At 36.3% G+C, this 14,344-nt stretch overlaps 1 protein-coding gene across 2 annotated transcripts in view; it reads left to right on the top strand.

Annotated features, from left to right (window-relative positions):
• LOC129361775 (glypican-5-like) overlaps positions 1–12,311 on the top strand; it is an 85,573-nt gene extending 73,262 nt beyond the window's left edge. For both annotated transcript variants that reach the window (XM_055032853.1, XM_055032851.1), the window contains one exon: positions 10,107–12,311. In XM_055032853.1, coding sequence (XP_054888828.1) covers positions 10,107–10,285 — 179 coding nt within the window. In that variant the 3' untranslated portion in view covers positions 10,286–12,311. The remainder of the gene's footprint in view (positions 1–10,106) is intronic.
• Positions 12,312–14,344: the final 2,033 nt, after the last annotated feature.

The raw sequence follows: 14,344 nt of genomic DNA, 5'->3' as shown, positions 1-14,344 counted from the left end.
ATGCAATATGGCTTTAGTGCTTGAAATCCCTGTTTGGTTGCTTATAACTCTGCTAACCCTGGATCTTCCCCTGCCAAGGTTCCCTCTTGAGACTGCGTGCATAGAAGCTGGCTGACCAGCAGATGTAGTGGCTGAGTCCCAGGTGCGGATATTACTAGTGGGGCTGCCATTTCCCCTATTTTTTTTATGTAGAGCTCACCAGGCTCAGAGAAAGTTCCTCCGGTAAGAGCTATGTTGTGAAAGAGGGAACAAGAGGATCTGCAATGGCTTTGAACTTGCAGGAAGATGGCCTGCTTTTCAAATAGATGTGGTGGGAATTCATTACATTTCTAGTAACATTAAAAGACTGTCATCTTCTTCATTAGAAGCTATAAAACATATCACATAGTTGTTAAGTTTTGGCTCCATTGTTTAAATCTGAAGAAAAAAAATCAGTTAGGGTAACACAACTTTAAAACTCTTGAAATTGAAATTAATTAGACTGTCATTTTAAAGCTAACCTGTAATTATCAAATCAGCACATTTATTTAGATTTTTAAAATATTTATTTCCTGGTTATATCTGTTTCCTGTCAAGCTGTTTAAACCCTGGTACTGCTTATTTTTTTTATGAAATTCTATTTCTTCCATGGCTGATCTGGCCTCTGGTTTTTATTGCACTTTTTTGGACTATATTAAAACTTGAAAGGCTCCCAAGGCGATGTTCATCAGAGGAGCATAGTTCCCATTAGCAATCATCATCATTTCCTTTTAAAGCAGTATCTGTGGGTCCTTTATGGCTGAGCTTCCCCAGCACACCAAAACCAAGAATCTCTGGTGTAGCAGCAGGCCATAAAACAGAGGCTTGTGGTGTGAGAAACTACCCACGGAAATTGGTGAAAATGATCCATACAACTCAGAACTTTGTCTGACTGCACAGAAGTTAAACAGCAGAAGCAGGAGGAATGTCAATGACTCTGTGCTCTGATACAAATGAAAGCATTGACATCAGAACCAGACATAGAACCAATATTCAACCATCTCAATAAATTTTTATGGACTTTTGCAGGTTACATGGCAGTAAATGGAATCTTAGGGATCCTAAAACATGCTTACCAGATTCATAAAGGTCTCTATTGAAAACTGCAAATTCAATGCACATAACCTGAAGTTTATTATGTGCATGAAACCCCTGTGCACCATTCTTTTCCCTTGACCCTGGCATTGATTTTGCTGTTAGTTTTTTGTAACGACCAAATGTGTATTGATTTTCAAGAAATATTTTGATCTGGGCTTTAGGAGCTAGGGCAAACTTTCTTTTTCATCTATTTCACTGGAGCACTTAGTCAAGGTTAAATAATTCTGAGGGCCACAATGAGAATTTGATGAGCATATAGTTTATTTGTGCAGCATGAGAGACTGATTGGTATGTCTCTCATGGCTTTGGCTTACCCTCTCTTTTAAGAGATAAACTGGCAATTTTACACGGTAATGAGTAACGAAAGGGAAATACCAATGGTATTGAAAACTGCAGGACGTTGTATTGGGATTAGTATTATTCCTTGGGTCTCATTTCAAAACCACTGCAGAGAGAAGTACATTATAAATTGGTGAGATAAGAAGTAAAAATGGTCCCCCATATTGCAGAGGAAGTTAGAATAATGCATTTGGTTTAAACTAAACAGGTTTAGATAGTGACTGTACATTACCACTTTATATTTTGTTAGGCCATGAATGATTGTGGCAATCAACCCATTTGTATATTGACTACTTCCTGGCTCACTCTAAGTAGAGGCATTATGCGTAAATGACAGACACATTCAAGACAAAACCCTTCGCTAAAGGTCAATCCTATTGACCAAAGTGACAAAGACATTCTCTGTTATCTATAACTAATTAATTAGCGCTGAACCTGGAACTGGGGGACTGGGAAGGGTTTAAGCAAATTAGCTAAGTACAGTGTAAAGAAGGAAACACTGACAGGTTATTCTATCCATGTTGCATAAACATAAAACTGCAATGAGTAAGTGAGGAAGAGGTTACATCAAAGTATTTTACTCACCCACACAAAATGAAACATTTATAGCATCACAGCACAATGTTTTTTTTTTTTCTTTTTACCCTCACAGATATCTAAAATCACTTTGAAGTAATGATGGCAAGCATCACATAAAGTAGTTTTATTCAAGAGAGACTAGTCACATGAAGCAACTCAGAGTGGGGCATTCTAATTTCTGCACTGAGTTTTGTGTGTGGCTCACGATGCTTGTCACTAAGCAAATATCACCAGAAAACATTCTTCCGTCAGTTATCTTCTGTATTCAGGAGCTCAGTTTAGCTGCTTTTATCTGAGATTGCTTTCTTTCTGACATGTTCCAAATCTCATTAGCACTCATGAGTCAGAACATAGGTTGAACAGTAAATAGAGAGCTTGACATTTTGGCTAATCTATTTATTCATAGTACATCAGAGTAGCACTCACATTTCTCCAGATGAGACCGCAATCTATCTGTACATCTCCCTCCCCATGCTACTTTAACCTGTGAATTTGTTATTTGTTAACAAGGCATCCAAACACCCTAACACATGAACGGAGTTGGTGAAGAAGTGATTGACCCTCCACCCAGCAGCAAGCAATCCACCAGTTTCTGATTAAATTTTTTTTTTTATTTATGCTATAAAGCAAACCAACATGTATGCAGTAAAATATGAAGATTGCAGGCATGAATTTAGCGGAAAGCATATAATTTGAGACCGTGTGGAGTCTAGTATAGCAAACAAAAAACAGACAAAATCTCTAGAATGGTAGAATATATACACTTCCGCTTGACTATTATGAATGATGATAATGTGTGAATGCAAATGTAAGATGGTAAAAGACAGAGTAAAACAGAATGAATGTGAGTTTATTTCTGCATCCTTCACGCTTGTCTGTCTGCAAGGACAACCTGACACCTGCCAGTGCAATGAGGCATCTGGTGTCTGAGTGCACACAGGTGTAGTGTGTATTATTTGTACTTTGTTGTGGTGATTTGTGTATATGTGTGCTTGCATTTGCATGTGAGACTGAAAAGTTGTGTTGTACATTTAATTGATGTGTATATATAGGTTCTTTTCTTTGAAGGTATTCAAATTATCTTGCATATGTTTCACTATAAGTAGTCCAGGTCACTGTGTTCCCAGAGGCCCACATGCCAATTTATTTTATGTAGATGTGTTTTTGTTTGTGTTAGGGGTATAAATTCTGTTCTGTCCAGGAATTGCAATAGTCCTGACAGATTGCTTTAGTGTGACCTCTACTCTGGAGTTGTCACACTTTATTTCTGGTTGCTATGGTAGATCCTGCCTAAGATGTATGTTCCACCGGAGTCCCAGTATTTGGAACCTTTGCTCCTATATTTTTCCCACTAGGTAGGCAGTAGCTTTCTTGTTTTTACTGTTTGAAATGTTCAAACTTCAACAAAATATCTAGAGAACTTATGTGTGTGTGTGTGTGTGTGTGTGGGTGTGTGTGTGTGTGTGTGTGTGTGTGTGTGTGTGTGTGTGTGTGTGTGTGCGTGTGTGTGCGTGTGTCATTTTTTTGTTTTTCAGAACTAAATAACAGTAGCATAAATGTCAGCTATGAACAACAGCAAACTAGATGAGCAGTAATTGTCTGTAAATTGCACTCCTCTCCACATCATTCACGTACAATTTTAACATTTCAGTGAAAGACAATAGAAAGACCAGGTAAATATCTTGAAAAGACATTTACTCATGTGACATGGTGACAATAAAACTTTGTTTTCATTCTGTGAACAGTATCTGATTCACTAAACACCAAAAGTGAATCAGATACTTTCGGTGACACAGCAGCCTTCCAAGACCAATGCTAGAAAACACTAGATGTCAATGTAAAGAACATTAATCTGCTTCACTCATCACACACATTAAGTGTGTGATGAGTGATTACAGACAATTGTGTTTGTATAATGTCTCTTTTCACAAATCTATTCAGGTAAGTTCTGAGGCAGCAATTCAATCTGTGGGATGCAAAACAGTCAAACACAGAAAGACAAAACCAAAACCTCCACAGATCACCCAAACCAAGTGTGTGATCTGTGGAGAGTGAAATTAAGTTATTGACAGCAATAGCTCAGCCAGATGGCTCCTTCAAGGAAGGAGTCACAGCTAAGCACTGTGACATGAGACCAGGTGTAGTTTCCATCACAAAAATAAATTGAGAGACAGCAGAAAATTAATAACAACAAGCAGAGATAAAGCACAAATAAAGAGGATTAGGAGAAAATAGCAAAGTGAGAAAAAGTGGTCAGTATGTTCTCTAGTAGTGCATAGCAGCGTAACTACAGATCAGAAAAACCTCTGAATCATTGTAACAGAATTCAAAGACAAAACCCTCTCAAAATATGACTTCAGGAATTTTTTGTTGTTGTTGTTCCTTTTTTCCTCCAGAATTGGCATGTATGTGAAAGGATTACAACAGTGAGTAGAATGATTGCAAGATATAAGATTTAAAAAGACAGATTCAAAAGTTGCCCTTGTTATTTCACTAAATAACAATACACTTTTTGGACTGCTTTTCTTCCCATCGCTATAATACCGTACCGGCAGTATGCGTACATCAGGATGAAAAGCTATCACCCACATCATGCATCAGAGAGTATATTGGCATGTATTCTTATGTACATTCAAGAGCTCCCAGTTCATAAATCTCCCTGTTTTGTGCCTGCTTAAATGTATGTGGCTGGGTTTGTGAGGAGTAAAAACCGAGTCAGAAGTCACTGGTGTTAATGAAAGCTCACCATGCAGCAGACTCGGTGGCCTTGTCAAAAGCCAGACTCACAAGCTGCTTTAAAGTCCCCAGCCACTGCATCTGCCACCCATGAACTGCTTAACAGGGAGGGGCAATGCAAGGTCAAGGTAGCTGTGGGAGCCAAGACAGAGAGGGGGAGGAACGGACATAATGCATGATGAGAAGCAAGATACTGATGCCATCAACTTCCACAACACAAATTTAATACGGAATCAATCTTTCCTCTGCTTTCAGCCACCCTATAATTGCACACTGAAAGCAGAACAGAGGTGCTTTAAAGCTATTATAAAAATGTCAAAGTTAAGTATAGGCATATTCGACTTTGTGAACATTTCAATTGCAATGCTCAACAGAAGGTTACACTTAAATACATACAGGCACTATTAAGCTATTCTGAGTGAATTCCATTCATTGGTATTAAAAAATATGATTATAACAACAAAGATTATAATATTTGTAGTTACTACAAGTATGTTTTCAGTCTGGAAAAGCTGCTTTGTCAACTCAAAGTCAAATAGTGTGACAGTGTGATAAGGCTGAGTGGACAGCAGCATATTTCCTTCAAGGAGCACAGTTAGGGTTCACCAAGGGTTTATGTGCAGGCATGCGCAGGGTCAAACAGTTTGGGTTTGACTTTGTTTTCTAGGAACACCTCACCAGATTTCTTCCTTTATGAATTACTGAACTATCATGTGGCTGCATTAGTGTTAAAATATACCTGCCTTTGTATGGTATTTATGTTTATTATTTGTGGCAGATCGAAGGACAATGATGAGTTAGACAAAATCAGTTTAAGACATAAATGCGTTTGACATGTTTTTTTTTTTTATTTTCAGAACTTCTTTTGTATGACAGCAGATATATTTTTACTTGACGCCAAGCTAAACAGAGTTGGAAAGATGCAAAGGAGGAACATGATATTCTTTATTTTTGTTTCTCTTGCTTATCACATACTTATGTATGGTGATAGACAGCACAGTATGCAATGTTCTATTTCCTCTGCTTTTGAAAACACAAAACTAATAAAAATATGATTTAAAAAAGTGGATGAGTAAAGAATAGTCGTATGTTGTATTTTGTGAGTTGAGAGAAACTACGCTTCAAACCAGTAGCCTTTCAAGACTTTCTCATCTCAAGATAATCTGAATATCATTCAAGTTAAAGAAATGAGAAATTAGTTATACACACCTTGTAATTTTTATGCAACAGTTACATTATTGCCAGACTGTTGTTTTTGTTTCCTTGTTTCCTACAAAACACCAAAAACAAATTCATATACTTGGACTGATCAATAACCATGATTCAGAGTTGTGCCACTTTGTCTCATAATTACTACTACAGAGAGCTAAACTGAATGATTAGGAAGACGTTATGCCTATTCATCTGGGAATATTTGTAACTGGGATAAATTACACATTGAAGAGACTATTGTGTTGATGTCAGGAGTAGTATGTTTTATCAACATTATCCATTTTTGTAATGCTTTGTATGCAGCCAGCATGGGGTTACAAATATTTTAAAGAAACTGTTTAGAAATCAATAAAGATGACAATAAAATAAAATAATACATTTTCTTATTTAACATGTTCTCAAATGATGATCAATACTTATTTCTTTCTTTTGTTCCATCCTGTATTTGTATTTACCTTGCCCCTTGGCCAGAGCTACTCTATTGTTATAGTCAGACTTGCTACAGGCAGCTGTGTTTTCTCCCTGCCCAGTGGGAAATTGTTTCTCTAAACACACAAGCTAACACATCTGGGAAAGCATTAGTGACAAAGGACACTATGAACCTTCTCACACATTTTGCCAACACTGAGGTCAGCAAGGTCCTGAAGCTGTATGTTTTTTTTTACCAGAGCTGATATTGAATAGTCAGTTGAAAAGTTACACAATTGTCTTTTTTGTTTACTTTCAATCTAAATAGCAATATAAAGCCAGCATTCTTTATACTACATATTCTTCAATCTAATTTATTAGTTCTGACCTTCTTTTATTAGTTTTTATTGTTATTCATTGTGTAATGCTTTTATTACTTAAATGACATTTGTCTTTTGGTAATTGACAATCTAGTGGAAGACACATGTCCTTGTGCCCCTGCATAACCGTGATCTGACGTAAAGTGATTGATTCCATCTGTCTTGATAGGAATGATGAAGGATATCCATCCTTCTACATAAAAGGCCAACTGCTTTCCTTCCCACTCCCTCCCACACATTGTTTTTCTGTCTTCCTTGATCTTTTCTGCTTTTCCCCCTTCATATTTGGCGGATTTACACATGAGCCAGCTTATAAAGAATGGCTTATCTGCTAACATTGTTTGATTATGACAGCAAAATCACATTACGTTTTCATCTTGGATTGTTTTATGTTCTAAGCTGCTTCAGGCCGGTTTGCTTTTTCAAGTTTCTACCATGTTCAACAATTGCTCAGAGTTATCGAATATTGTGACACAATATTTCAATGCAGGTGTTTTTGATATGATTTTATTTCTAAAATGTGACAAGGGTGAGTGAGAAACTCAATGAAGCTAAAATCTTACAAATGATTTTGCAAGTTTGCACAGACTGAGAATTTCTTGGTTTTAAAAGTCCAATCAATTAAGATGAGCCATCTGGCAGTGCTCATTTGGTAAAATGAGCGCTGGATTCAGTAAAAAGTTATATTTAAATAGTGCTGAATCACAAAGAATGATTGTATGGTACTTTGCAAGGAAATTGGGTACAGCTCATATTTAGAAATCAATAATCAAATTGTCATAGTGAAGTAAAATCATATAGAACATTGTTTCCAAAACATCCAGTCCTGTATGTTTTAGGTGTTTTCCTTTTTCAGCACATTTGATTTCAAATGATTGCTGATTTAGTCTTTTGCTGCACTGCATTCATCTGGATCAGATGTGTTAAAGCACGGAAGAAAAACTAAAAACTTGTCAACATTTTCGCAAGTGCATATTCAGAAAGTTCATGTGAACATACGTCTTCAGAACGTTGGTTACTGTAAACAGCTCCTAAAGCACAACAGTCAGTTGTTATCCTTCTGTTTGTGAGGATAAGGTGTTGTACCTTCACACGGGGTGGGCAGATGAAGACATCATTAAAATGCTAGGAGTCTACAATATGGTACTATTTGGCAATTCTCTCAAACTGTGTTGTAACTTGCATTTGAAATAATCTGTTTCATTAATCTTTCATTCAACAGGCCTGTGGAGATGCAAGTTAACTTGTTCCATTAAAACTCAGTTTTCTGACATCTCTGCCCTGAGATACACCCCACTGCCATTACGCAATAACAGCAATCTGACTTGGGATAAATGATGCCTTTGTCTATTGTCTACCAGAACAACAAAAATCACTGGCACAAGAAACACTCCACTCTCCAAAGCCCTGCCATGCCCTGTTTACAAAGGGATGGCTAGGGAAGAGTTGTTTCTGCTCAGCCCAACAAAAGAATGTAAATTCAAAGACACTTGAAGGAAAGAAAAAATAAATCATTGGACACTCAAGAAAAGGAATGTTTTCTCTTTTACTTTAAAAATAAGAGATTTAGATCCATTGTTTTGCAAAAGAAATCTTTGTATTTCATGAACATATTTGATGACCTTATCATCCATTGTCCTACTTTGGAGGAGTGTAAAAGCCATGTCCTGGTTGAAAGACTGCAATTTAAGTAACTGTTGAATGTGCCCGTTTTAGAACAAATAACAAAATACTTTTCTTCAAATGTATATTTCAAGTCCTGTGTCTTTCCATCTTTAGCCACATCTGCAACCAGTTTATTTCTGCGTCTTTTATTCTGTTGATTCTGATCTTTTTTTATACTTACACAAGGCTTATGGGAGCACCTCACACTGAGACATTAAAAAAGAGCCCTCTCATCTTTCTGTCTATGGGTGTGTGTGATCCTACTGTGCTGAGACTGCTACGCTGCCTCCAGTGCACTTGTGTTTCCTAGCAGCGTTGGGTTGGGTCGAGATGGAATTTATACTGAGGACTGGTGAGAGGGATGGGCAATGAATAGGAGGAATCCATTTCCAAGTTGTCATCAGCCAGACGGTAAAGAGGAAAAAAGACAGATGACACTGACATATGAGGATGAAAGTGTAGCAGAGCTGAGATTTCACTGATGTCAGCAGGAAAGTTTTGTGTTGGAGTTTATATGAATATATATAGTCCATGAAGGTAAAAAGACATAAAGGCATTTTTGCTGTACTTGGAAGTGAGAAACATTTATACTCACTTATTGTCTGACAAGCAGTAGATAATTCTGTTGGTGTCTTCATTTAGCAGAAATCTAGATTTGATGGACCTGACGGCTAAGGCCAACAGCTTGAGTCTATGACTGAAAGCTTCCGATTTAATCTTGAATCGACTCCAGTCTCATAAACATTATTCAAGTCATATGAACACTATTTTGTTAGCCTTCAAACTGTCATTTGAAGTCCATTATGATTTTTTGTACACAGAAAGCGGATGAACACAAATGTGGTAAGAAGGGGACATGTAAAACATTTTCTATTCTCTTAAGCCTCCCACAGCAAATGTCACAGTTGGACAGAGGGGAAGTGGGAGGTTGTTCTGTCTGAATGGCAGTTTCCGAAAACAGACCCAAACACACACACAAAAATCGCACACAGGGTCAGTGCGACCCTGCTGGACCATGCACACAGTAAAACAACACATGGAGTATAAATGATTCCATCTCTTAAGACCGCGGCAGGATTAAATATCTAAGAGGGTAAGGCTGTTTAGAAGTCTGTAAAATAGCATTCCTGGACACCACAATCATATTTTCTTTTTGTTGTACTGCATTACATGATGACTTGATTTGATTTAGTTTTATTATTCAAACAAGTTTTCAAAAACAAGAAAACAACTAATAGGTAGGACAGAGAAAACATGTGCATACATAACCAAGACCAAAATAATTTGTTTACCACTACTTTTCAGTTTGAAAAGAAGTAGGAAGAAGTGAATACTTATTTAATCCTAGCGTTTATCTCAATTTATCAGTTGTTCTACTCTGTCCATGTTTCACGTGGGAGGATCAGTTATTGTACATTTGCATCAGGGGCAAATGCAAATTTGCCCCTGATGTTCAAGGTTCACGTGATGATATTAACTCAAACTGTGTTAAGATGGCAGAAGCCCACTTTGGTCATAGGCCCTCAGCTTTCACCTTAACTGATCTGGATTCATAATGAACAAAGAATGCGCATTCACTGTCATTTTTCAAAAATTCTGAATTATTTCTTTACATTGTTGAAGTCTAATATCTAGTCTTTTTCTTTCTTTCTTTTTTTGTGTCATATAAAGATATTATCAATGGGAAGACATCTGATGGAGGAAAGCCTGGAGGTGACAACACTCAAGAAAGCCCCCCCAAACCTCCTGCTGTGAAGGTGGTCGGCGGGTCTCCACCTATAAGCTGGCAGCAACCTTGGTGCCTTGTTCTGCTTTTTGCTGGACTTTGTTTGAAGTGGTTGGTGATCTGATGACAGGACTATCTAAAAAAAAAAAATCTCCTCATCATTGCCCCTGCAGGAACTTACATGACATTCATATCACAAATATGTTCCTTCCTCCCATCATCATCCTGCACAGATAGACGTCACTAACGGCGATACAGAAATGAAGAGTGGGTCAGTGTGTGGACAACAGTGTGAGTTCATAATGAGTGGGCAAATGCAGGGTCTTGTCCCACAGGATCTTTATTGTGAATGTTTATAAAGACTGACCTTGCGGTTTCCACTATACTGTTTGGTTTTAGATATTATAAAAGAGGGCTGCAGCTCTTGCTTCACTTGCACAGACCTAACCTTTGTTATTCAGAAAGGGGTTGAATCATTCTTAAGGAGGTTTACAACTGTAAACACTTAGTTACAAACATAAATCAAGTAACATGTAGCAGATGTCTTCTAATTCTACCGCTGATTTTACTTATCATCCAAGCTATGAACCTTTTTACAGCACTGTACTAATGCCAAACTGGTGGATTCTGTTCTTTTATAAATGTAACTCATTTCTTCTTTGGAATTAAGGAATGCATGAAAAATTGATAGATCCATCCCAGGTGTCTGGCCCAAAACAGCAGATTTGACATGCTCTAATGACTGTGTACCTTGCAGGGATTAGAATGTAATGAGTTCACAGGTACATCACAAGCTCCTTTGCACGGCTGAACATATTGAGCAGACAAACTAGGTGTGAATACTGTAGCAAGCAATTGTATATAGGTACAGAGGTTTGAGTTAATGTATGACATGAGCTGAATGGAATGTTAATTTGTTTTCTTTCATGAATCGGCTATGCTTGTCAGCTCTATGAAAGTCAAAATTGTTTTAATGTCAAAAATAAAAGGGAAAATATCCATAATTTACCACATGAAGTAATTAAAGAATGGAAAGTTTTAAAATTTTCCACAAAGGTTACATAATGTTGGCTCTACTAATATTTATTGTGCATCCTGGTTTGTGTGTTTGCTTAATGAATTGCACATTATTGCACATATGAAATGCAAAATTTCTAAATTGTTCTGGCCCTTTCTAGCAGAGTCTCAGCTCCTTTTTTTTACCTCTCTCCTTTAAAATTCTATTTGCTTTTTTTTTTTCTACTGCAAGCAGATACTGTTTAATGAGAAAACAATACAGTATCTCTACAATTTACATGACCCCCTCCTCCTCTACTTTTCCACAAATTCCAAAATTTCTAAATGTGTTTCAATCATACTGTGTTGGAACACTCCAAAAAACACAAATTGTTTTTTGTTGTTTCATAATTGTTCAGATTTGAATTCCTTTGAATGCCAGTTTTCTTTCTATGCAGACAAACTTGATGCATTGACTGGCACTGACACAGAGTAATAAGGTTTGAATCAAATACTTACCTACAACGTATAAACGCTTACATATCAATCGTTTAAAATTAGATAGAATTTTACCTATTTATTTAATTTCACTTTGGGATCAATAAAATATTTTTAAGATAATGTTCAGATAATGCCTTAAAATATATCCACAGGTGTGCTTCTGTTTCCTCAGATGTCAGGAATTAACCTTTTAGAATCTTAGTGCATGTTCTGTGAAAATATTCCAGCACTTAGCTAAATAAAATTATTTTGCTAATCATAACTGTCCTAATCAGAAAGGGAATTTTTTTTATCATTTTATACAATGTATGTGGATTTCTTGTCCCAGCTGTAGCTATCTGAGGTGGATTAGAAAAGGCATCATACCTGACAATGCAAAACTGAAGTGCATATTTATAACATCTCTGCATTTACATAATGAAGTCTCAATGTCAAATTAGAACAAAGTGAAAATAATTGGGAAACTCTTAAGTTTTCAAAAGTTGAATGTGTAACATTTTGTGTGCTCTACTCACAATTTCTTTGCTGTTCCATGCCTTCAAATGTGTATAAATGTACATAGTTTTCATCCTTTGCTTTGTGTTTCCATTTGTCATTTTTGTATCATTAAGATACAATGTAGTTGAGCTCTATTAAAAGTGCTCTGCTCTTTCGACTAGTCTCTTCTTGAAGGTTACAACTCACAAACCACAGACTTTCTTTGAGGTCTTTTTTTTGGAACAGCAACTCCAATACACATCCACACCAGTTTGTTTGTTTTTTTTTTTTTTTAATTGTTCCTAATATTCTGTATGCACTGCTGAACTAGACTAGAGTACACTCAACATAGATAAATTATAAATATAAGGGCTTTTATGCAACTGTTTAATCAACTGATTGCCTTAGAGAGTCTCCATCAAGTTATTTTGAATCTTAATATTTTAGATGTGCAAACACTTTTACCACTTTAGGCTTTTTAACAATTCATATCACGATAACGTAATACTCCAGTAAATTATATGCTTAAGTTTTGCAGACGCAAAATGTATGAGTTCATCATTTACTGTTTAAGAAGACATTCCACTGAGACAACCATTATATCTATGCATCACATTTTAAGCTGCATTGAGCAGGGTGTTATATCTGATAACACAAATCAAACTTCCTGATGTCAGCGCTGAGGAAGATTAAAGGTTATGAGGGTTCAATTAGGACAAGCTATTTCATTCTGTCCTTCACCAGTTGCACCAAGGGGAAATTTTGCTAAACATACCATGCTGTGTTTGCACCAAGATTGTGTTAGTGCAGAAGACATTAATGGTTCTGGCACAGTCAAAGCCAGTCATGATGGCAGCTGCATTGACTGAATTGGCTGTGAATGATCTAATGGTTTCTCTTGAAGGGAGGTTTGCCTGTTAGCAGTATTCAATTTCTTAGAACATAGAGGCGAAAAAAGTTACATCTTCTGTAACACTTTTTAGGAGGTGGGGGATACATCAGTTTCCAATACGTCATGTACTTCTACTTATTTAGATCATTGGCAACCAATAAGCTAAACACATTTTCCATAGTCAAAGTCTACAAAGAGGAAACAGAAGTAATATTAGTATATATATATATATATATATATATATATATATATATATATATATATATATATATATATATATATATATATATATATATATATATATATATATATATATATATATATATATATATATATATATATATATATATATAGATCTATATATATATATATATATATATATATATATATATATATATATATATATATATATATATTTCTATAAAAATGTCAATCAACTTCACTTTCTTTCTGAGGTTAGCTCGAACAATGTTGTGGAATATGCAGACACTTATGTTTGAGAACCAGAGAGGTCACTAAGTTTAACTGAGAGTTTGGGGGATCTGAGGTCACAGCTGCTTAGATGTCTGGGCTATTTTAAACGATGCCATACATCAGCGCTTCAGTCGTTGCAGCCACATGCACACCAAAACATCTTCACATGCAGAGAGAAGGAACGAGAGCAAGACAATGTAAAATTTGGTTCTTTTCAAAAGGATAAGATCTAAAACTAATTCAGAGAGATGTCACACCACACACTCTAAACTGAGTTTTGAGAACATTTCTTTTTTTTTTTTTTTTTTTTTTTTTTTTTTTTTTCAGTGGATGATCATGGCTTTAGCAATGTGAAAACAGAGCAGCCCACTTTCAACCCCAGGAACTCATCTACCACCCTTCACCCCATACCTCCAGATTGTCTTACCTTTTCAGCACAGAGATCACAGTGACAAACTTGGGTTGGATGAAAGAGGCAATGGAGAGGAGACGGCACTAGAAATAGCTTGTCAAAGATAGACAATTGGGTGAAGAGAGTCCTGTGGCACCTCCTAACCACAGCTCTCCCGCTTGACTTTCAGTCATCAGATGTATCCATTTCCCGCTGCAGAGCTTCATCAAATTTTACAACAGGGTAACAAAGGCAGCATATTCAGTTGTTGATCTGTTATTTTTGTCTAGTGGCCGACTAACATTAGGTTAGGTAAATTTGTGACCCTCATTTTAATTCAAATAAACTGTTGAAAAAATGTCAAGATGATTTTCAGCTATGACTTGGATTAAATCTCTAAAAAACAGTTTGTCATTATTGTGCATAATTACGCACAACATGTTATCTGTTGT

This window comes from Poeciliopsis prolifica, unplaced genomic scaffold (assembly GCF_027474105.1).
Source record: "Poeciliopsis prolifica strain line A6 unplaced genomic scaffold, Auburn_PproV2 SCAFFOLD008, whole genome shotgun sequence".
In the NCBI taxonomy this organism is placed as follows: Eukaryota; Metazoa; Chordata; class Actinopteri; order Cyprinodontiformes; family Poeciliidae; genus Poeciliopsis; species Poeciliopsis prolifica.
Note: the sequence above shows the minus strand (reverse complement) of the source record. Positions and strands in the feature narration are given on the sequence as shown.